Here is a 24,480-nt window from a genome sequence, read left to right on the forward strand (position 1 = left end):
TTACTTGTTATATCGTAACCGATGATATCTTGAATTATTCTGACTGGTCACACTGTAATTGTGACTCGTCATGACACATTTGTACGTATGTTATTGATTGTAAGGTGAAATCTTTTACTATCTTGCTAGAGGGCTGTCCCTGAAATAGTACTGACAATAAAAACTGACATAAGCTCCTTGTCTTCTACTGCTCAGTGTCATGTGGGAAAGCTAAGTGATAATTAACTTCATAAAATAAATTTTCTCTAAAATGTGACGGTATTTAGTGATTCATCGTTCGTTTTAGTCAGCTACATCAGTCAAATCAGTTCAGAAAATGGCCTCACTTAACTGCAATAAATATTTTAGACCAGGAAAAGACCTACAAGACTAATTATAACAATTCCATAAAATACCAGATCTTTAATTCTTCTAGAAAATGCCTTTAAGATAAAGGTTTAAGATACTTATTTCAGGCCTGTCAAGCTCTACATAGTTGAAAATAATTGAAATCTATGTCAAATAATTCTTTATAAGGATCATTTATTGGTTCCCTTTGGCCAGTTTCATATAGAAAAGTCTGCAAACGTGAACATTTTCAATTGACAGCCTGACAGATGCTGCAGTTGTTGTCACAGGTCAAGTTATAAATATATTATCTGTACCGTTAGATCTGTTTATAGTTATATCACCTTTTCAATGTTGGAATCCCTGTGAGTGACACACTGACACCTAGAGCACAGGTACATGAACAGTTTATTTACACAATATGTTCTGAGTAAAACATAATAGCAGGTTCAGGGACAAGTTGCTTTTGTAAAACAGCGGATTGTGGCCATAAATGTCTACAGGTCCGCTCTTACACCAAAGCCTGGTCCTGGAGGAGGCTCCGTCAGAGAAGTCAATCCACCGGCAGGCTCACAGGAGAAACGACCGTTCCTACAGAAAAGAAGAAAAATAGGTCTTAACTTGCAATCAATGTATATATGACAGAAAATTCAAGTTGATAGGTTTTTTTAAAAATAATTAAACTGATGCAGTGTCACTGAGATTTAGTTAATCGACCAGAATAAAATATTTATGAATTCTTGATGGCCGTTTTGTACGTACCTGGGCCCTGGTGGTGGGACTCTGCCTGCTTTAAGTTCATCAATAATATCCTCAATATCCTTAGGGGTGAGATCCTCCTGAAAACAAAAACAAAAGCAGGATAAATGAGAAGAAAGCTGCTTTTTAATACTAGTGGATTACTGTAAAAGGTCTTTACAGTTTTACACATCCTTCAACATGTATATGAAGACCCTCTTACCCCCCTTAAAGTCAATGTTAAAGAGAGAGGAGGGAAGTTTAGGAGGAAATACTACATTTGCAATTAAATGAGCTTATGATGATTGTAGCCAATTCTATAAAAAGCATACATTTTTCATTTTTTTCCAGACATTATATGAAAGTAGCTTTTACACTGCCGGTTTAAACCATCACACTTTCTTTAATAATAACCCTTCATGAATTTCATATTAATTGTAATCAGGGATAATAGGTTTCCCAATGATTTTTCCCCGGCGATGGCACCATAAAGCAGCAGATAATTTGGTGCTGCCACTAATTTGCTCTCAAAAATCGCATCAGATAGTAATATTATATTGTCTATTCATTTTTTTTGTGTGTGTTGTTGTTGTGGCTATAAAAACTCATTATCATGTTTTAGTGGACTGAATGTTAATAACTAAATTAACTAAATGTTCGCTAACTAAATGTTAATGAAACCGGCTTAAATTGTCAGTTCAAATCCACTTCATAAAATAATATCGTGGATTGCCTAAAATCAGTGCTAAAGGAGGTTAAAACTGTGCCAAATAACTTTTAATTAGTTTTTAACTCAGGCAGATCTGGGCTGCCCACATTACTTATTTTTACACACAGCTAAATCACACCAGTTGGTGTTTAATATTACTGATGAACATGTAGTCTTGTCCAACAGCACTTGTTAAAAAGGGCTCAGTTACGTCATTATATTTCATAATTCGATATGTAAATATGCCTAAAGACTATATCAGACATTTAAACCATAAAACAAAATTAAAAAGCTATTAAACATCCATATGTGTGCACTAAGCTTCTAGTCTCTAGGTTTGGGAGCACAGTGCTGTTGTTTTAAACCAATGAGAAACTGACCTTCTTAAATAAAACTAAATGCATTTAATTGATGACTGAATTAACTTAATAACCAAAGAGTGCTAATCATTCACATAAAACGCTTCACTCAGCACAACCACACTTTTGCTTTTGAAACACCATACATGCTTTCTGCCTCTAATGATACCATCTAAGCAATTTGAGGTGTTACGGCGAATTCCTCCCCTCTCAGTCGTATTTACTTTATTGGGTCATTCACGTGTGCTCAGCTTGCAATATCTAAATTTCCCATGGCGATTGAATACAACATTAGTTTCATGTGATGTTTAACCACATATCCAAAAAGCAAGCTTTTCATATCACATCTGGCTCATAAAGTTAATCTAACTGAGGTCATAGATGAGACAACGTCGTTATTCCAGCGAGATTATTATTAACTTATGATTGATTATTTTTCTGCTGGTTTCCTTTATTTCCTTCCTATACTATTACCACACCTGCACAGGCTTCTAAAAGAAACAAAATAGGTGGCAGATAGGGCTGCGAGATGTATTATCTACATTCTTTTGCAAAACTCGTTTTAGCCTTTAACCTAATTTTGTAAATTTAGTTATAATATTCAGTAAAGACGCCATCTGCACAGAGTAGTCAAGAACTCACATAATAGTTGTCATTGATCTGGACCATTGGAGCATTCACGCACGCTCCCAGGCATTCCACTTCTATTAGTGAGAACATCTTGTCTGGAGTCGTCTCTCCAACCTTGATACCTGTGGGGGGAAAAAAATTTTTAAAAAAATAAAGGCATGTTTTATATTTGGCTAATCTCCTCTGGCAAGCTGCAGATTGAGTTAATGAAACACCAAATATACTGTATGTAACTCAAGCAGTACGACAGGATATTTCACAGCTGCAACACGATCTGTGAGTTATAATAAAAAAGTATTTAGTTGATTGAAAGAAGAAACTGAAATAGGTTTCCTGTGAAACTCTTCTGGTTTGATTCCAGTCTCACATGTCTTCTTGTTTGCTGCCATAACACACTGTTGTTTGAATACCACTGATGACTGTATATTGACATGTTTTTTCCTCATCTCTGTTTATCTTAAAAATATACACAATAAAAAAAAAAAAAAAAACAAGATTGTTTTCATCTGCGTTTTCATCTCTTCATTGGTGTCCCGCTATAAAATGGAACATTTCTGTCATACCCAGTTTGTTTTGGATGGCCTCCAGGATGCTGTCTGAGTTGCAGAGCATGCAGGGAGTTGTTGTGCAGATCTGAATGAAGTATTTTCCCACGGGCTTACGCAGGAACATGGTGTAGAACGTTGCTACTTCATACACTCTCATTGGAGCGACTTCCAGCACCTCAGCGACCTGAATGAAAATGATTGCAGACATTAAAGTGAGGTTTTCTTACATGACACAAGACATGCTGGTGGTTTTTTGGATTAGAAAAAATCTACTTGGCATCACAAAATTAATTTCAGAAAGAAAAAAAAATCACTCTGCCTTGTTCATGGCGGAGATGGGGAGCCATCCATGTTGTCTCTGGGCTAAATCCAACACTGGGATGGTGGCTGCTTGCTTGTGTCCATCAGGGTACATTGAAATGATGGCTTCAATCCTCTGCAGACAAAAAAAAAAAAAAAAGATATTTTACTATGGATGTTGAGTTGCACAGAATTAGAATTACTAGCAAACAAAACTAAAATTATGTTCATACAAGAGAATCCTGACACCAGCATTATATCATATTGGTTGACATTAGGTAACAAAATAATCCATATTTTATCATGTTTAAAATGATGAGGTGCTCATATTTTACTTATTATAGCAGAAGATAACCATTAACAAAATATAGACAGAAAACTCCAGTAACATGTTTCAGCTTTTTAGAAATACAGATAGAAGAAACACTCTGTAGGAAAATACAACGTCTGGCTGAAACTAGTGAAACAGAGACAAGCTAGAAAGGTGGGTGGTGGAAATATAATTGTCTAAATATAATTGTCTAAACAGTCGCAAAACAAAACTATTATGATCGTTAGAGAAATTACAGGAAGATAAACATATCTGAAAAGCTTCAGTTGTTTGCACCTGGATTTGTATTCAAGACTCATACAGGAACACATCTTGTTATTGTCGTATTCAGGTGGGGAAATATCAGATATTGCTACTGGCTTCAAATAAAAACAATACCACATTATTGCACTGCTCGAGTCAGATGTCAGCCTTACCTTTTTGTTCTCCTCAGTGAACTCAAAAGGGGTGTCGGGGTTGTTGTCAGGTGTATCTCTGTGCTAAAATACAAAGACCTTCACGTTAAGGGACAGTTAACATTGTTTACATCTTGTAAACACCAACTGCACCAACTGTCTAATTGTCCTAAGTTACCTTTAAATGATATTTATCAGCCAAATTATATTAAACCCTGTTTACAAGCTCAAAAAAATGAAGTTGGTATTATGCATACTTTTAAAACCATTTTCATGTCTGAATATGAACAGTATTTAATACCTTCATTTAAGCCCAGAGGGGAAAACAAGTGCTACCATCAGACCATGGAAAAGACTCAACACAGATAACAATTTGGTAAGTTATTTCTACTTCTGCACACACTGCCCCCTTGTGAGCAGCAAATACCATTTATGCAATTAGGAAAACAACTTTAATGGTTTGTTAGTGGTTTTAAATTAACTTAATGGTGTTTGAAATGTCAAAACTACTGTTCTTGATTAAGGAGGAGTAGTTCAAGGACAATTCAGCCAAATGATTTTTTTCCCTCCAAACATAGATCAAAAACATATTTTCTATCAAGGGACTGTGAAACCATGGCATGTTTCCATTACATGCAAGCGTCACCTGTAATGTTTACGTCGCAGTGCATCATGGCTCTAATAGCCCATAAAGGCGGCTCCCAGGATAAATTAGGAGCTTTTGGAAAACTGATACCTTTGGGATTATCTCAGCAAGAATCAGAGATATCTTAGAAACAACTCGCCAAGTGATGCATTGATCATTAACACACCATAATTTAATTGGCCAACAATTTAAGCAATAAATATGAATGAAATAATGTGACCGCAGGTAGATTACAAGTGAAGGTAAAACAAATTAGATGAACAACCAAAACCTAAAGTCTCCCAGATGTGTTCAAGATTTAATCTTGTTTCATCTTGTTTGATGAGATCCCCGTATCACTTCTTTTTCTTTATCCATTTAAAATGGGTTTACTTGCAAATAATTTATTTTCAAATTATAGACAAAATACTGCAAGAAAATAAGAGACTATACACTGTAAGATCACAGAAATAAAGAAATAATGGATTGACACTTTACAAACTACTAGTGTACATTATGTGGATCATCTCCGAAACAGCTAAACTAACTGCAATGACAAAGGGAATAAATAATTAACTAAGACACAGATCTAGAGAACACTGCACATAACTCAGAGTGTTAGCAGTGGTTCTCCATTATGATTTCTGTTCTTCTTGTCGTTGTGCATTCAAAGTTCAGAGCATCACAGTAGTCCCTGACAGTTTGTCATTTAAATATTGGCTGAGATTTTGACAAAATGACAATCAATTCTCAAACTAATGTATAAGTTACTGCATAAGTGTCTGATTCAATGTAACCTACTATGTCCTGATCACTTTTGAGAAGCTAATCATGAGGTGTTCTTCAAACATTAAACAAGGATCTCTGGCTACACAGCACCAGCTGCTACTCTTTATCCAGCATTTTCGGCACATCTCTTGACTTTGATAGAGACACAGTGACTCACCACAAAGATGCCACCAGCTCCAGCACGTGCAGCAGACCGATGCAGACTCCTGACCTGCCTGGCCTGCAGGCAATAAGAAAGAAGACAAATAAAATACCTGGTGGTGTGATGACAATAAACTGGTTGTATTACAGTGCTTTACTGAACTTTCATCACTCTCATCTTAATAAAACATACATTTAACTTCATATTATTCCTATATTGCAAAAAAAAAATGGCAATGTTGTCATTGCCTACCACAGTGACTGTGTAAATTGCTTGCTAATACACAATATATTACTTATTACTGTATCATTGAATCAACTTTAAATGTACATGTCTTAATAAATGACCCACATAATCATATAAATATGTACTTTCTAATTAACATTGTCACATTTCAAGTGTACAAATAAAGGTCGCAGATAGTAGATAGATAGATAGATAGTAGCGGTTATGTAAATCCCAGCTCCAGTTTGTGTCTCAAACTTTGTATGGCATTCAGTAAAACTATAGGACAACACAAAAGAATATTATTATCATGCAATATTATTAAAATCAATTTACAAATCCTCAGTGGTCATGTTTTCGTGTTTGACGCCACTAACGTTACTGCTTTCATTAACGTTCAGTTGTTAAAATTCCCGTCCTTTATCTTTAAAAATGAGTTTACATATAATGCTTTACTCAGTAGTCAGTGGTTCATATACTGTACAACTACAAGATCGAAACACACACAGCTACAATAGTGTTGAGTTACGTGTTTCAACCAAGGATGTATTTACATGATCGACCTCACGGTGCAGTGACCCCAAATTCCTTCAAGCATTATCTAAAATCACAGTGGAAGTCAGGGTCAGATAAATGAGCATATTAAGGCTAATACCAATCCTGAAATGCGCATGCTAAGATTGACTCATTTTTGCTTTGCTCATTTGTTCAGTGATCTTGTAAACGTTTGACAGCTGCGAGCTAAACTAGCTGGTTTGCTAATGTTACCCAACGTTAGCTGTTAGCTTAGCGGCCTCCACCGCTTTGCCCTTGTGGGAAGTCAGAATATTTTCTCTCCAGATTATCGAAGAGGAAATTCACAAATGTACCCAAAACGTAACGACTATGACAACCATACCGTCTGCGACACTGCAGAGCGAACAGCAGCAGACAAAAACATCTTGGGGCTTGAAGTTTGGTCCCGGTGCGTTAGCAAACTGAAGGGACAGCAGCGGCCGACATCAACACAATCCCGCTCGATTAAGAGGGTCTGACGTAGGACGCTACGTCAGTCAGTCGCGGCGCAACTGAATCGATCCCAGATTGAAATTTGAGCTCAAAAACAAATGATGCCAACAGCCATTTGGTAATTTCCTCTGAGCTATGTTACGTAACCTGAAAGATGGTACTGTTGAAAGTGCCACTATATGTGGCCGAGACAAACTATGCTGAAGCCTACTTCTGACTATTTTATTTAATTTTAATTGGTGACAAATTAAACATAGTTAAATGTCTTGCGCCATTTGTGGGGAATTTACACAATTTGTGCAACTTGAACTAGATCTGAACAGTCAAGAATGACTGAACAAACACAACAACAGTTATGAAATCTGAGGCCAAATGGGAAGTTAGCCACCTATCAGATATTGCCAAATTTTAATCTTAAATGTAAAAAAGAAGAAGTTCAAATGTTTCACATTGTATGTTGTAAGAGACAGATGAAGAACAGGTCACTATTCTGTGTAAAATCATGTAATATCAGCACGTAACTGATGTCTTGGAGATAGATTGTGTGGTAAAACAAATAAGAGGAAGTTGTAGAGTTATAAAATGAATAGCCAAGAGAGACTCTGTTCCTTTTTCTTTTTGCCGGACCTCCTTTTTCCTCGTGTCATTGAGACTCTCTTTAGTCTTTTATCTTTTGGCTCAAGTTTTTGTATTGTACTTCTTGCATCTTATATTACTTATTTTGTAAAACCAAATGAAATTGGTTTGTATTTTTATACACTCCGACCAAAGTTCCTGACTTCCAGTCTTCTGGTATTTCCTTTAAGGTAAGAACAGACGCCTCCCTTGGGATAGGCTGACATTAGTTTTAAATTTATTTAGATTACAAATTATGATGACATTTGTTGTGTTTATGGAATAAAAGGATGGTACAGAATGAGGTTGAGAGATTTATTATTAGGGGTTTAAGTGGCTAAACAGTTAAGGCTAGGGCTCTGAAGCTGCCCTCGACTGTAGGAGTGGGCCTCCTCCAGAGATGACCTGTTAGAAGGCCATCTTGGAGTACTTTCAAACCCACATCACCTATTTGCACCAATACACTTCGTTGTGACGTAGGCTGTTAGGAATTCCTGACTAAACAGACCTGTTGGTAGTGGTTCAACAACAGCTGGTGATTATAGAAGCCAAGCTGAATCTGGTTTTGTAACCAAGTCTAGGGTGGTCTTGCATGTAGATTTTGGGAACCCTGTTCAATACCTTAGTCAGAGGTAGAGGACAGCCGTCTGTTGGTGCCTTATCCTCATCGGCAGGGCGTATCGGTTATCTGTAGGCAGAAACCATTACAGTACATAAGATACAAACTTACTTCACTAGTACCAACAAATTGAAATTAATTGTAAGGCTATGATGAAGATGTAAATATCAAACATAAAGACATTCAGTACAATTTACAAGAGATACAATTTATTTTTTAAAAGATTCAGGCTTTTTTTTTTAATTCATCGTCATTTTATTATTGTTAGTTTTGGTCTAGTTTTAGTCAACATAAATTGGAGATATTTTAAGTCTAGTTTTTGATGATGAACATGTAGTCTCATTTCATGCATCATCATTCTTTTTTATTGGTGAAGTGCAATGTGACTAAACAAAAATATGTCAAAAACATTTTTAAAAGGTGTTATATGTGGTACTATGTGATGATAACATAATACTGAAAGAGCTGACTTTGTCTAAAGAACTCTTGAAGAAGAAAAATACTACGTCATGCAAATGAAATAATTAAGAATCTACAAAATATAAAAAGATAAAGGCTTATGTAATTAAGAAACTGCCTAAAAAATGCCCTAAGAATACATTTTTCCTGGCTGTGAATAAAATATTGTTTCCTTTCTGTTTCTTTTTTCTTTTTTTTCTCTCCAAGCCCCCATCACCCTCCCCTCATATCGAACCTCCCTGCGCCTGCCTGAATCCCTACCAGTCATCCTGCAGCACACCTCCTCCTCCTCCACCTTCTTGCTTGGAAAAATAATGCGATCAACAGGCCAGGGAAGGCTCACCCAATGAAAAAGTGGGAGTGCTGCATCCTGCGAACCGATTGGCTGCTCTGGCACTAAGCAGACACGGAGAGAGCCTGAAACTCAGGGATTAGAGGTGGGTCTTTATGCACGCTGAATTGTGTTGTTTCAGTGCAGGAGGCCTTGCAGTGTTCTTACCTTACCCAGGAGGATCCAGACAGATCAGCAGTGACTCCAGATTAACCCATTTTCTGCCTCACTCTCTGATGATATAGGCCCATCTGCATCTGTCTTTCCACCATGGTTGTTCCTGAATCTCAGGACAAAATGTACTACCCTACTGGTGACCTGCAGAGGGATGCTCATGTGCCTGATTTTAACTCCTATCTGGCAGTGTACAGGAAATCTCTAGAGAATCCAGAAGGTAGGTCAAACACGTCTGTGTTTATAGTGCAGCTCTTGCAGTGTTTCCATCTCACGTCTCAGTCTAAGCTTGTCTGCATCTAGTATCTGTTTGTGTTTATCTGCAGCCTGATACCTCTTATAACGCTTATAACGCTTACTTTCAGCTTTCTGGAAGGAAATAGCTGATGACTTTTTTTGGAAGAAGCCGGCAACAGGACCAATGCTTCAGTACAACTTTGATGTGACTAAAGGAAACATTTATGTCAAATGCATGGAAGGGGCCAAAACCAACATATGCTATAATGTCCTGGACAGGCATGTGAGAGAGAGGAACCTCGGTGAAAAGGTTGCCTATTACTGGTAAGCATCTGTCCAGGGTGAATGATTGCTTTGATGGGAAATACTGCCTGGAGTTATGCCAGGTATTCCAGTCAATAGCAACTGCTGTGCCCCCTATGCAACCCCAGTGCTTCAAAACAAACCTCAGCTAGTGCAACACCAGCATCAGTGCTTTAGTCTTCAATCTAAAAGAGATGATTAAAAGGATTTGTCAGATGAACTACATATAATTCGGGTCCAACACATTTTACAAGTTAGCATTACAGCAGATTGTAAGTGTACATTTAGACTCATAAAGACACATTTTTGTTACAATACAAACCTACTTGAATCTTGCCAGAATCTTCCAATAAGGAAAGTTCATTAAGAGCCTTATTGATTGTTTTCAGAATAGAACTGTCCTCAGATGCATATTCAGCATGTGCGCTCATAGATTTTCTTACTGAACTCTTTCCAGCTTCTGTCTTCCACTAAACTCTTTAAATGACTTTTAAGACTTTTTAGATTCCTGCCTACAGTAAAGCCTCACACACTTGGCAGCTCAACATAAAGATTGTATTGTATTTTACATTGTTTTGAATTTACAGGGATATTATCACACATATTTGCTCTGTCAACTGAAGAAGCTTAGCAAACAAGAAATAGGTGTCCTGCAAACTCAGCAGAAATAGGGGTTGAATGGAACTGGGCACAGTGGAAACCGGCCATTACTCACACAAATGTCTCAACACTGTTTGCACTGCATCAAAGCACTTATGCAACATCTGCTGAAGTGTTTGCTATGCCACCATATGAGGAAGATATAGTCTGTCAGCTGTGTTAGTAGTGTATTTATATTCAAGTTATCTGTAACCACATGGTGTGTTTTGACGTGTTAAACACTTGAAATACTTTAGGTCACATTTTAGCCAAGCAGCACTTGCAAAACTGTTTCAAATGGTGGGACAACATTAAAAAATAAAATACCAGAGAATTGTTTAAAAGTCAAATGTGTGTCACTTTATCTGATGTTACTAGTTACTTCATGTGTAACTAGTAACATCAGATACTAGGATCTATTAGATAGCACAGGCTGATGCCACGAGATCAATAGATGTTTGCATTTCAAAAAGGTTGCAAAACTACCACCCACAAATAGAAGTGTGAGTTCTCAACCCCAAGGGGTTTCTTAAGGAAATTAATTGTTATCGATTACGCTTACTTACAGAATCAAAGCCACAAGAAAAAGGCATCAACATCAAAGTTGTCCCGCCTACACTGCAGGTCCTGACAGACAACTATGACTTAGGGAAAGAAAAGTACAGCAGCTTTGGTTTGAATTGTTAGTATTGGTTGTGCCTGTGAAATGTTTATAATATGGTTCCATAAAAGTTATTCTATGCTTCGACATTTGATGAAAAGACTCAATGCTTTCTGATAGCACTTGTCTTGAGGTTGAATTGTCATTCATTGTAAGCCTACAAAATTCAAGTAACAAATAGTTTCAGTTTCAAATAGGCACAACAAAATATTTTCTGTCTGGGTGAGTGATTATAGTAAAAACAGAAATCATGGAGATAATTTATCAGCTGCTTCAAACTGTCGTTTTGAATTGTTGAAGGTAAAAACAATATTATGTCCCTGTGAGTTGCGGGTTATCTGCCATAACTGTAGATTTCAGACAAAACGAGATATCTCAGAGTCACATTTGTCTCAATGTCATTTTCTTTTTCATTTTTAGGCGATAAAAGGTAAAGCAACTCTATTTGTATAAATGTATACAGAGGATAAGTGTTTTATGTCATTGAGACTAAAACAGCAAGCAGTCTGACATGAAATGAATACATTGGCAAACTAAAAGAAAGACAAAGAAATTTAATGAAAGAGCATAAGAAATAAGCCTGAAATTAGTGGTGCAGGTGTAATAACTGATTAAAAGTACATCTCTAGCTTTGGTTCAGAAGTATTAAATGTGAAGTCGAGTCTGAAGTATTCTGAAATGTGTTCAGTATATCTGCAGCACAGCAGCTAAAAGCAGCTACACCATGTTTAGATTTACTGGCAGATGACCACAGAGGTTTCATGGGTTGATGTTGTAGCAGAAGATCAGATATTGTATTTTGCTCCTAAACCATTTATTGATTTATAAATGTATAAATGGTGCTTTAAAAGCAACTCTTTGACAGACAGTGCAGAGATCTGAGAACTGGAGTAATGTGTCGAGCTTTCTTGGTTTATTCTGAATGAGTGACAGCAGCTGTCAAACAGCTTTTTTAGAAAGACCTGAGAAAATCCTATTACAGTAGTTTAACCTACTAGAGTAAAGGTGTGGATTAGTTATCCAAGAGCTTGTTTGTGAACTCTATAATTAATGCTTTAACTTAATGTCGTAATAGGCCACTCTGAAATTGTCATGACATGGCCAATAAAATCCAGATGATCAGCAAAAATGATATGATATGATAGGAAAATTGGTTGTTTAATAAACTGAGCTAACAAGAGCATTCAGAGACTGAATAAAAGAGGTTCAAGGATTGACCCCTGTGGAACTCCTCACATGATTCTGGTTTGCTTTGATACATATTTGTCAATATACACAATATTTGGGCTTTTTCACATGCTGAAATGATAAAAAATGATCCAGAATAGAGTTCTTAAGCACCATTATCACACCATTAATGTTCCTCAGGTCAATTATCAATAGCTGTTGCATTTATGATGGAAGAATTTCATCATTGTAATGATTTATTTGACCATTGGCAAAAAGGTCAGGTCAGGTTGTTTCAGTGTTTGGGCTTCTGTCCCATGTCAGAGGCTTGCCACCATGTTGTCTATTGGCCTGTGAAACTTTGAGCCACATAGTTTTCCAAAGTCTGTCTTGAAAAACAGCCAAACCCAATATAGACGCACCAACAATGAGGACATGTTGTCTCCCCTGTTAACTCAAGACAACTTTTTGTCGTCTGAGACGTTACTGTCGGAGGAAACTGTGTGTGGAGAGTGTTTGTGTCAATGAAATAATAAAAATAACAACACACAGACTGAACATAGAATCTGAGACAGGTCACAGTAACAGATTTGGGATGTTTTTCTCCTTCTCCTTCTTATATGTTGTCTTCTTAGGGAGGGGAACTCACCTGACCACCACATGACCATCACCTACCGCCAGCTGCTGAGCCAGGTGTGCCGCTGCGCGAATGTCCTCAAGCAAATGGGTGAGAACCTTAAGTTGTCTATATCAACTACAGATTATTCAACATCTAAATTATGTTGTCCAAAGAGAGATAACTCAGTCACCCTGAGAAAAAGGTGACTGAATCATCTTAAATCTTTTTAGCAGTCAAAAGTAAAACAAGAAAGAAATGCAAACATGTCTAAATCATTACATCTTACTTCTTTATGGTTACAAAGAACATAATATCTAACAATGAGGACATCTCTTCTTATCATAGAGGGTTTACTTAACATGTCAACAGTAGTCTATAACTTGAGTATATATACACATGTAACTATGAAGTCTGATCTGAAGTCTAGGATATGTTTATGGACAACATTTTCTATGAAATGACATGATATTGGCATTGTCATGTTGCCCATTACCAACATGCCACAACTCGCCAGACACGCCTCTATGTGGTCTGTCCAATTCACTGCATATCAGACATACACTATAGTATCTGGGCCATAACCAACATGCTCACTTTAAAGCTACATTGTCCTTTCTGGAACTGAGCTGGAAATATGTCCCCATTTCTCAGATGGTATATTTTTGCTCTTATGTTTATAGCTACTGAGAACTTTGTTTCCTTGATTAAGGTGTGAAAAAGGGAGACCGGGTGTCCATCTACCTTCCCATGATCCCAGAGCTGGTCTACACGATGCTGGCCTGTGCCAGGATAGGTGCTGTTCATTCTATTGTGGTAAGTATGAACAGTTGCTTTCACTTATTTCATAGGATTTAGGAGTCATGATGCAGTTGTGTTTTTAAAAACTACAACTACAGCAGATGAATCGAGTTTGCTACATGTAGCCTCATGCAGTGTCAGTATAGGAAATGCCCTACTGCCCCAAATAATAACAAAATAAACTTTCTGTGTTGTCATCTGTGGCAAACTTCTTCCTCTCTGGTGCAGAAGTCTGTCGCATTGTTTTCTGGTGCAATGTCAGCATGCACAAGCTCGTCCTTCTTATTTCATCACAGTTCCAGTGAAATCATTTTTGCAAACAATCAACATGTACGTGAGCAGCGTTTCCTGCTTTGACCCAGTTTCCCCCAGAAACCACCAGCTGAAACTGAGGTCTTGTTACTGTCAGTCCAGACTGCCCTGCTCCTGCAGTTATCAGCTCTTCTCTGTGTGAACACAGCGCTCACAGCACCTGCACTCAATATATGGGTCAGACATTTACTGGCTGTATCCAGCCTGGGAGGAGATCAGTCAGGGTTATTTTGTAAGCGAGCCAACACTATTTTCAATTCAACCTTCCCGATTTGTACAAAGGTTAGAAGCCCCGTTAAAAATATCTCCCGGCTGCTCCAAAGTGGGTTTGTTCTTATGACTTGCAAAGGCTTGTTTTTGGCAGAAATGTAAGCGACCTTGCTTGTGCTTGGTCATTGTTGTAAATGTTCCAACTCTGAGCTTTTATCATATTTGATGGGGACATTGCTTAGCAACATAACCATCTTGTAGCGCCAGCCTCTTACATTCTCATCTGACTCTAAATACTAATCATAAATTAGCTTCGCACACAATTTAATCACAGATTGAGTCTGACAGGACAGCCAGTGCCATCCATGTGGTGACATTTTGCTGAGTCCAGAGTCCTCAGTGACCTGATTCATAATGCTGTCATCAACATTAAAACTTTTTATGCTATGAACTATTAACCTTGGCCAGAACACGAGCGCCCGGCTGGGGGCAACTCGCACTCATAAAAAATCAAATGATAGATGTCTTATCTGGGTCATTATGTAGTATCGAACAAGTCAACTCCATAAATGGTGATGAGAGGATACAGTATGAATCATCCCTGTGTTTGTTGCCTTTTAAAACAAGAATATGTATCTTTTGCTGAATTGTGCAGCCACAAGCAACAATGCTAAACCATAAAGTAGCTCAAAACTTATAAAGACAGTGAATTGACTCAATAAGGTTGGTGACAAAGCAAAATCTAACTAAGGTTTGCTAAAGTTTGTAACATTAGCCACCATAAGTTATTAGCCACACCAGACTGATTAAGGCTTTATCAGCAAAACCCTTCTACAGTTTATGATTTAAGTAAGACAAAGACAACCCCTCCTCCTTTCAGCTTCCCTCTCTTTCTCTCTCTTTGCATGTTCAGTTTGCAGGTTTCTCCTCTGAGTCTCTGTGTGAGAGGATTATGGATGCCCAGAGCAGCGTCCTGGTGACAGCAGGTAGGTCCGGCAGCCCAGCTCGGAGACATATGTTCCAACACAGCAGCACCAGGATGTGATGTGTTGTATCGCTCAGCGACTGTAAAGATTGTTGATACACCTCATCATCTATTTATCGTCTTTCTCTCTGTCTCTCTCCCTCCACCTTTTTGTAATACACAGATGGTGTTTACAGAGGAGAGAAGCTGATCAACCTGAAACAGATTGCGGACGAGGCACTGGAGAAGTGCAGGGAAAAGTAGGTACTGCTTACAAGGCCGCCCGTTACCCGCTTCTCAGCAACCGCCTGTATTTACACTATCTGCTGGTAATGGGACTCAGACCCTTCCATACGAGTCACTGGACACACACACAAATACACGCAGTAAAGCCCTATCAGCTGTTATCAGGGATGTTGAGGAAACACACAGCCTGGTTTCCACATTACGGGGGGTTGCCGGGCAACATAGAGCACTCAGATTCATCAGGGAAGCCCGAGCTGTTCATCTCCCGTGGCAACGTGAGCCTAGGAGGGATGTGAGCGTGTGAGAAGTAGCAGCATGCAGGTGGTCTGAGGGGCCAGAGATGTTATTAGGGATGACATGTGAGCTCCGCTGGTGTGCTGAGTCCAGATACTCCCAGGATTCCTTGGAACGGTCATTTCAAAGTCAAATATATTGTGAAACTGTCAGTCATATGGAAGAACAACATGTTTTGATCCACTTCCTGTATAGGAAGTTTTAATCCCAAACACTTTTACACTTCACTTTAAACTCTTAAACTCATACTCACTATTTACTTTCTATTGTATGTTATGTATTTTATTGATGTAAAACAAGTCAAGTTAAATGTATTTTTAGAGAACATTTAAATAGGAGTTGTCCAAAGTGCTTCACAGAGAAATTTAAGATAAAGTTAAATACTTCAAATGAAACAGACAAAGTTAAAACTATTTTAATGTGATATTAAAAATGAAGGGGAATCAAAGGTGATTTTATAGCTGGGATTTAAAAGTGGTGATAGATGGGGAAGGTCTGACAGTGAGGGGCAAACTGTTGCATAATGTGGGAGCAGCCATGTTGTAATTCTCCTACTATTACTTCAGTCTACCTTGTACATACAAGAGAGATGCCTTCTCTGTTGCTGTTTTATCCTTTTGAAGGGTTTTTTTTTTGGTGCTTTTGGAGCTTTCCCTTGTTTGAATCATGGGTCAAAGGACAGAAGGTATCCCATCGTGTTCAAAATGAAAAGCCACCTCAGACAAATTCTGTATCTGGGAATAAAATGAAACTTGTCAACAAGTGAAAACTCTCACAAGAGAAGAGAGTAAATCTCCAAAAATGTTCCTTTTAAAAAACCAACACAGGTCCAAAAGGCTCACATGACCCTGACATTTTTTATTTTTATTTTTGTAAAGCACGACAACACAAGCACTCAGGGGAGAAGAGAAGAGGATTCGATGTGTTTTACTGCCTCTCTCACACCACTTCTTTATTTTCTCACAGAGCATCATCTAGCGTCACTAAATGCCTTGTTGTCAAGCATCACGCACTGAGGACGAAAAGCGGAGCGGCATGCAACAAACTACAGGTAGACATGTTTTAAAATTTGCCACTTTATGTTCTTACTTCTTCAAGCTAAGATGTGTGACAGTGAGTGTGACGAGTAGTGTGATATGAAGTTAAGACAAAGGCGTAAAACCTCAATGACAAAGCATCTAATGCACAGATACAATGATATAATTGTATGTTGAATTCTAGAGAAAACAATCAAATTTCAGAAGTCTCCTATTCTTTATGTACATTAACACTTTAAAATCTAGCAGAAAACAGATGTTTTTATTTATCTTATGAAAAGTTTATATTTTGGAGATGCACAGTTTTCAGTTGCAACAAAAATATACTTGTGATTGTTAAGAATTAATACATTTTTATGTCTGCTTGAACATGTATTTGTAATAAAAACAGGTTACAGTAGCTGCTGCAATACTTGTGCAGGGTAGAAGCCAGATTTGGGACTTTTTTAGGGCTACAACTGTTTGTTTATTCGTGTCATAGATGGTACAGTATTATAACCACTGTTTTACCTTGCATCTCCTACTTTTCAGTAACCTGTCTTTTATTTAAACCTTGATTTTAACAATTTCAGTTTTCACAAACCTACCATTCAAAGAGTATTGTAAATACAGCAGCTGAAACTAAAACACAAAAATTAGAGGAACACAATTTTCGTGTGTAGCTATTCCTGCAATTTGGGATTCAGAATATGCCTCAGAGGGGCAAAGTAAATTACAGTCGGGTCAAAATTGACACGGTGTGTTGCCGTCTGGGCTTTTGGCACACGATGTGAGCAGATGTAATGACTGGTTTTATGTGCTGGATTTGTTCCCTGTTATTCTGGTGTGTTCAGACCCCTTGGCACTCAGAGTGTGATGTGTGGTGGGATGAGGCGATGAGAGACTCTCCTGAGGAGTGTGAACCAGAGTGGCTGGACGCTGAGGACCCGCTGTTCATCCTCTACACCAGCGGGTCTACTGGAAAACCCAAGGTACAGTGAGACATGTTATTAGAAACACACAGTTTGGCTTAGAAGAAGAAGAAAAAAAAACATGCCACCAGCTCATTTTCTGCTTGTAAATTCTCAGTGAAACCACATCTTCTTAAACAAATCACAGTATCTGTTTTCTACTCTGATAAGCCTGTAATGATGTTAACCAGGCTGGCTTTTATGTAATCTGCTGCCAGCAGACAGTGAAATAGTACCAATTAATGGTTTTTTAATGCTAAAAGGCATAAATGCAATCCTAGAAAGTCCTCTGCAAGCACCACAATTGCATTTGTGTATTTTTGTGTGTATCATCACACAAAAATACACGGATCAGAGCATCAAATAATATGAAATCCTCTTCCTGTCTTTGCATCACACTCACACTCACAAATTCAAGCACACGCACACACACACAAGTTGTCCTAGGTTATTTTTGAGGACATTACATAGACTTACATTTATTTCCTGGAGACTTACCCTAACCCTAACCATAACCACTACTTTCCTAACCCTTACCCTAACCTTAACCACTGCCCAAAAGTCAGCCACACACACACACACACACACACACACACATTCCCGTCTGCCGGCAGAGCCCCCCTCATTTTTGCTGTCTGTTGCTGTGTGCGGACCAATTACCTCCTCAATCGTGTGTCTGTCCATGTGTACGGTACAGGGTGTTCTTCACACCGTTGCCGGGTATCTGCTCTACACATCGCTGACCTTCAAGTACGTTTTTGATCATCACCATGACGACGTGTACTGGTGCACAGCCGACATTGGATGGATCACCGGGCACTCCTACATCACCTACGGCCCCCTTGCGAATGGCGCAACGAGTGTTCTGGTGAGTTGAAAGAGACTTTGTGCCTTATTTTGTGTTAAAAATCTCCACTCTGCCATGAAAGGCCACATTTGAACACACAAACCAAACCATAGTAGTATTAGTCACCCTTCTTGGAAATGCATGTGTGTGTGTGTGTGTGTTCTGCCCAGTTTGAAGGTATTCCAGTCCACCCTCATGTCGGCCGGTTCTGGGAGATTATTGAGAAGTACAAAGTGACCACGTTTTACACGGCTCCCACGGCTATCCGCCTGCTGATGAAGTACGGACGGGAACCTCTGCAGAAGTAAGTGTCTGCATCTGCTGAAAGTCACAGCACTTCAAATCTTAATTATTCAAGGTTTCTCCAGAAGCTTGCAGGAGTCTGACTTTTCAAAGCACAGCTGCAAGTGATAGGCGTCACCAGCTTTCACATGAGAAATATCACCTTTGATTTTCAAAGACCTCTTTCACTGTACTCGCGTCTTATGTAACATTTTGCTCAGTTGTGAAGAAACCAAACTGTATAAATAAGGGTGTGACTCAGGGACAGTGAAGATGCTGTTTTCATGCACTGGACGGGGCAACATGTTAAAAATGGTACCAGGAACTTCTGGTTTCTAATGAGTCAACACTCTCTACTCAGTACCACCTTTAGATTAGAAGCAAAAAACAACCATATTATCCGCTTTATGATTAAATGAGAGGATTTTATCTCTTAAATGACTGTTTTTGATATAACTAGTCTGGATTTTCATGAGCTCACCAGTGCAATACTGAAACTCTAAGAAAAGATAAACTAGGGAGGCATCAAACCCTGATACTGACCTCAACATTTGGAAAACAGAGAGTAATGGTATCAGATTGATATTCAGTATTGGAATCGGCATTGTGAGAGAAAAAAGTTGCATCTCCAAAATACTGTAAACTCTAAAACTCTTTAACACACAACTGATTGCATATCTTTCACCTCTTTTCACCTTTTCTTTATACCAGTAGACAACTGTAAACTAGATATTTCTCATGAAGCTTTTATTATTGAGTTTGGAGAAAGGTGAGTCTCTCCTGGATGTAGCCTCGTGCATTACAGCCACAATACATGATGGTATCAACTACAAAAAATACAGCTTTTGCTGTGAAATATTGGAAATATCGGAAATCACTACAAGCAAGGTAGACATGGGATAAAGTGGAACACCTGCAGTATATTGAGCATCGCAGATTAATGATGGGATATAAGATGTCTGAGGGATATTTTCTTATATATATATATATATATTTTTTTTTTTTTCTTATCTGTCTCTGTCAGGTATGACCTCTCCAGCCTGAGGATTCTGGGTACTGTGGGTGAGCCGATCAATCCGGACGCTTGGCTCTGGTACTATGAGGTGGTCGGTCAGGGCAGATGTCCGGTGGTCGACACTTTCTGGCAGACGGAGACGGTAAGTGTTGAAGGAATGACATCCGACTGCAATTAAAGGGGAACTTCACAGATTTTACACGTCAAATTGTGTTTGCAGGTCTTGAGCAGTACGACTGCGTATATACAAAGAATGAGTCACTTTAAATATCTCTTCATTTCGCTACAGGGAGGTCACGTTTTGACTCCTCTGCCTGCTGCCACACCACTGAAACCAGGTGCTGCTGTAAGTGACAACATCTCCTTCAACGCTGATATTTCTATGTATATCTTAAACATACCCGTATCTTCTCCATTGAGTTTTATCAATAGAAGTCGTGCTGGTAAGGAAAGGTTGCACCTCTGTATGTGCGAATACATCCAACCCATAGGTTTAACTGTAAAGAATAAAGTTATAACACATAAAATGTTTCATATTTCAGAGCTTTCCTTTCTTCGGAGTGGAGCCAACAATCCTCAACGAACATGGAGAGGAACTGGAGGGCGAGGCTGAGGGTTATCTCGTAAGTTCAGCTTATCAGTTCCAACATTTTCTTTTACGTATTTATTTTTATTCATATATTCAAACTTAATGAGTGAGTTGACTTGAACACAGTACTCACAGGAGTCTTTCAGTGACATACTGTATGTGACTGATTACATCTTATGGGCACTTATACTACATAGTCAAGCTTTGCAAGTGTTTTACATATTGCTCCTATTGTAGTCTTAAGATAAAGGTCAGCTCACCTTATTTTATTGACAATTGCAGTACAGTCTTCATTTGTTTGAGGGTTTGCTTGAGGTAGCATCTGTGTGATGGCTAAACTGTTAGCATCCAAAAGTACTTTCAAGAGATATTTATTCAATTTCAATTCAATTTATACAAATTTATCCAGGATTTTGCCCAAGTCTAATGAAATAACAACAAAAAAGCAATCAACTTGCAATCACTTTTAAGCAAACTACTGCTGATATGAATCACATTGCTTCCAGCATGCATTTTGTCCCTAAAAATACTTTTGTATACATCTCAATTTTGGATTCACAAAATATTGTATAAGGTTCTTCTCCAGGACCTTGAGCAGCTAGTCTTAGTCTGGCTTTCAAATATATTTCTCCAGTCATCCTCAGTTATCTACAGACCTGATTCTCTCCCATTTCTATATGACATGGACATTCAAGTAGTTTCTTATAATATTACACATTTGTTATCTTTAATCTTATGTAAATATGTTGGCCAAATTAGCTTTACTATCCTCTGCTTGATTCATTTATTTACTAAGTTAGTCTCTGACCTGGAGATATTTGATCATTTTTTTCAGGGTTATACATATTCAAGAGGTGTTTAAAATCCATTAACATATAGTCATAGTGCAGTAAGATGTTCCACCTCTCTGTGCCCAATGACTAAACTGCATATTAAAACCAGAGAGCTTAAATGCTGCACCATATGCCATTTTAATATTCTTGCATGATTCTCAAGATGAAACCTCTTGCAGGTCTTAAACTATATACCAAGGGCTACTGTAATCTCAATTTATATAATTATTGTCAAGTCAACCATTAGTTTCATTATCTGAATGCATTTTTTTTGTGCTTTTTTTGGATATTGTTTTCTTGCCTTAGTGATTAATTTATAACATTTAGAGTTATTTACAGTTTTGAAGCACTTTAAAAAAGATTTTGAATTTGTATTTAGTTCATTCTTATTATAAAAGTCATTGTTCTAGTAGTAGTAGTCTTATGTTTTGTGTTTGTTCTCTGTGTTGCAGGTTTTCAGGAGGCCCTGGCCAGGAATCATGCGCACTCTATACAAAAACCACGAGCGCTTCGAAAACACTTACTTCAAGAAATTTCCAGGCTTCTACGTGACCGGTGATGGTAAGACACACACACGAAAAAAATAATACATCAAGATAAAAATCAAGTTCACTCTACTGTCACACAGATTAGCCTATATATGACACTCATTAAACAAGTCCAAGTACCAAAAATGTACATCTTGATTTCTCACTAAAATACCAAAGAGCCATTTGAGGAAGAAAAAGCAATATGGTTTATGCAACTTGTTTTATCCTTTCTGAGGCTGCAGACGGGATAAAGACGGATATTACTGGATCACAGGAAGAATAGACGACATGCTGAATGTGTCAGGTATTGTACTGTTACTGTCTGATAACAGCGTCTTTAAATAAGTTGTTGTTAGCTTGTTGTTACAACACCAAACTGACATTTTTATCCCATGAAACACTTTAACTTTATTCATCTCTTATATTTCTATGACGTGTCACTGATGAAAGTCACGTGTCTTGGTGTGTTTGGTGTCCTCCAGGTCACCTGATGAGCACAGCGGAGGTGGAGTCGGCTCTGACGGAGCACCAGGCTGTGGCGGAGGCCGCGGTGGTGAGCAGGCCTCACAAGGTGAAGGGCGAGTGTCTCTACTGCTTCGTCACCATCAAAGACAGCACGGAGTTCAACCACATGCTGGTGGAGGAGCTCAAGAGGCAGGGTGAGGCTCAGAGTCAGGGTGTTTGCTTGTAGGTTAAAGGAAAAATCCACTCAAAATGATCCAAATTGTGTAATTTTGTCTGTTTTTTGTATGTCGTGGTTCATCTTGGAACCATCACTTCACTTCAATGTGATTTGTAGGTTCCTAAGTACATCAGATTTCTTTTAAATGTTAAATACTTAAAAACAAAAGCTATTGCTGATGTATCTTTAATTATAGGGTTTATTATGATATTTAAATACTTTGTAATGTGTTTTCTTATCCTCAAACAAATGTAGATAACATTAGTTGATTAAAAACCCATTTTTCTGACCTTTCTTGTATTTTACTTTAAAAAAAAAGATAGTTTTGCATCTTCAGGCCACTAAAAATAGTTCAAATGAAACAATATGAGAAGAAAAAATCTTTTTAATGGAACTAATCACAACTCATTTTCATATGTGAAGAGGGGTCGCAAGACAAACCTTTAGTTTAAGGAGTCATAACGTAAAAAGTTTGTGAACCACTGGATTAGTCAATCAACAAAATATAGGCAACAATTTTGTTAATTGATCGAGTCATTTATCAAGCATAAGAAACCAAATATTCCCTGATTCTTCTCAATTGTGAAGTTTTTCTGCATTTTTCACTATTTGTGGACAATTCATAGACTAAATAATCAATCAAATAATCAAAAAAATAATGGAGAGATTACTCAATAAAGAAAATACTAAAATGTAGAACATATTATTATTGGCTGCTGCCCTAATGTAGATAACAGAGCAGCTACAAAGGAATATGATAGCAGAAAAATCTTTCAGGTGTAACATCAGCGGCAAACAGGTTTTGATGTGAGTCCATTAGAATTAAAGAGCAAAGATCTCTGTCTAGATTCAACAATCAAACATTCAACAATCAAACAAAGAGGGAGTAGTTGTAGCAGAGGCAGACGTAACATTTCCATCACCCACAGCTGCCTCAATGCACCAGAATTCAATGCAGCCATAAGACGTTTTTGAATAAATTGTGCAGCTGCGATCTTAAAGATGCACCATTGTTCACAAGCTATACTTATACAGGCACCTTTGTATGAAAGCGTTCTGTCTGGGGTGAAGAGAAGAAGGTAGCAAATCACTTCAGTTCAGACATTCTGCATGTCAGTGATTCCTTTTCTGTATATTTTGTTGTCAGTGAGAGAAAAAATCGGACCAATCGCCACACCGGACTTTATTCAAAACGCCCCAGCACTCCCCAAAACCCGCTCAGGTAACAACACAACACTTCTTTAAACCAGCATCCGCTCCTCCTCCGCTACTCTCTTCCTCATCTGTTCCTTCTTCCTCTGACTATTCAGGGAAGATAATGAGGCGAGTCCTCAGACAGATCGCCCGCAACGAGAAGGACCTGGGTGACCTTTCAACCCTGGCTGACCCCAAGGTGGTGGAGGTGCTGTTCAGCCAGAGATGTGAAGCTGCAGCCTGAAGAAACACACATCCGTCTCTTTCCGTCTTGTGCTGTGCAACGGCGAAGATGAAGACAGTCACAAACTTCTAGTGCTGGATCCAAGTGTTTGTGTTCACTCTGGGACTGAATGAAGGGGCTGGGATCAGAAAATTACACTGCTGACATTGAAGCATTTAAATTGTTGTTTTATGCAGGAAAGGAAATAGAAAACAATTGAAAAAGTCCAATAAAATGTCAGCGGTGTTGTTATGTAGATATAATGCAACGGGGCTGTTGTTGGTTTGCATTTGGGCCAAAATGTCAAACAAACTAGATTCAGGATTACTCTTTTATATTTTCTTAAAAGCCAGTGTTTGTGAAGCCTTTTAGTTTCATGTCACATATCATTTGAGGAAGAAGTGAATCTCTCCTTTGAAATAGAGACGTTAACTTCACTCAGCTTGTTTTTTTTGAATGACCACTGATGTATATTTTCAACCTGTGTTACATTTATATGACCTGAGAATAAACTGTTGAATCTG

The 24,480-nt window shown here is 38.1% G+C and overlaps 2 protein-coding genes across 2 annotated transcripts; one reads left to right on the forward strand and one right to left on the reverse strand.

The window, feature by feature from the left end:
* Positions 1 to 717: 717 nt before the first annotated feature.
* On the reverse strand, positions 718 to 7,173 carry ndufv2 (NADH:ubiquinone oxidoreductase core subunit V2). The gene is made up of 8 exons (XM_067606425.1): positions 7,017 to 7,173; positions 5,909 to 5,971; positions 4,359 to 4,421; positions 3,631 to 3,747; positions 3,327 to 3,495; positions 2,776 to 2,885; positions 1,090 to 1,166; positions 718 to 918 (listed from the first exon to the last, which is right to left on the reverse strand). The coding sequence occupies exons 1-8, from the start codon at positions 7,056 to 7,058 to the stop codon at positions 825 to 827; spliced, it is 735 nt and encodes a 244-aa protein (XP_067462526.1). The 5' UTR covers positions 7,059 to 7,173; the 3' UTR covers positions 718 to 824.
* Positions 7,174 to 9,117: 1,944 nt separating this feature from the next.
* acss2l (acyl-CoA synthetase short chain family member 2 like) lies at positions 9,118 to 24,480 on the forward strand. The gene is made up of 19 exons (XM_067606423.1): positions 9,118 to 9,256; positions 9,396 to 9,544; positions 9,690 to 9,885; positions 12,967 to 13,058; positions 13,660 to 13,763; positions 15,184 to 15,256; positions 15,419 to 15,494; positions 16,741 to 16,825; positions 17,645 to 17,782; positions 18,459 to 18,629; positions 18,779 to 18,912; positions 19,915 to 20,047; positions 20,195 to 20,251; positions 20,448 to 20,528; positions 21,780 to 21,888; positions 22,093 to 22,161; positions 22,340 to 22,516; positions 23,687 to 23,761; positions 23,850 to 24,480. The coding sequence occupies exons 2-19, from the start codon at positions 9,421 to 9,423 to the stop codon at positions 23,975 to 23,977; spliced, it is 2,022 nt and encodes a 673-aa protein (XP_067462524.1). The 5' UTR covers positions 9,118 to 9,256; positions 9,396 to 9,420; the 3' UTR covers positions 23,978 to 24,480.

Source organism: Thunnus thynnus, chromosome 12 (assembly GCF_963924715.1).
Source record: "Thunnus thynnus chromosome 12, fThuThy2.1, whole genome shotgun sequence".
Lineage (NCBI taxonomy): Eukaryota > Metazoa > Chordata > Actinopteri > Scombriformes > Scombridae > Thunnus > Thunnus thynnus.

Excerpts from the sequence above, each read along its gene's own strand:
- ndufv2 (XM_067606425.1), bottom strand. The coding sequence starts at position 7,058 with ATGTTTTTGTCTGCTGCTGTTCGCTCTGCAGTGTCGCAGACG. Across the intron at positions 3,748-4,358 it reads TCACTGAGGAGAACAAAAAG|AGGATTGAAGCCATCATTTC; the intron begins GTAAGGCTGACA and ends TTTTGTCTGCAG. Across the intron at positions 1,167-2,775 it reads AGATCAATGACAACTATTAT|GAGGATCTCACCCCTAAGGA; the intron begins GTGAGTTCTTGA and ends TTTTGTTTTCAG.
- acss2l (XM_067606423.1), top strand. The coding sequence starts at position 9,421 with ATGGTTGTTCCTGAATCTCAGGACAAAATGTACTACCCTACTGGTGAC. Across the intron at positions 13,059-13,659 it reads GAATGTCCTCAAGCAAATGG|GTGTGAAAAAGGGAGACCGG; the intron begins GTGAGAACCTTA and ends TCCTTGATTAAG. Across the intron at positions 15,257-15,418 it reads CAGCGTCCTGGTGACAGCAG|ATGGTGTTTACAGAGGAGAG; the intron begins GTAGGTCCGGCA and ends TGTAATACACAG.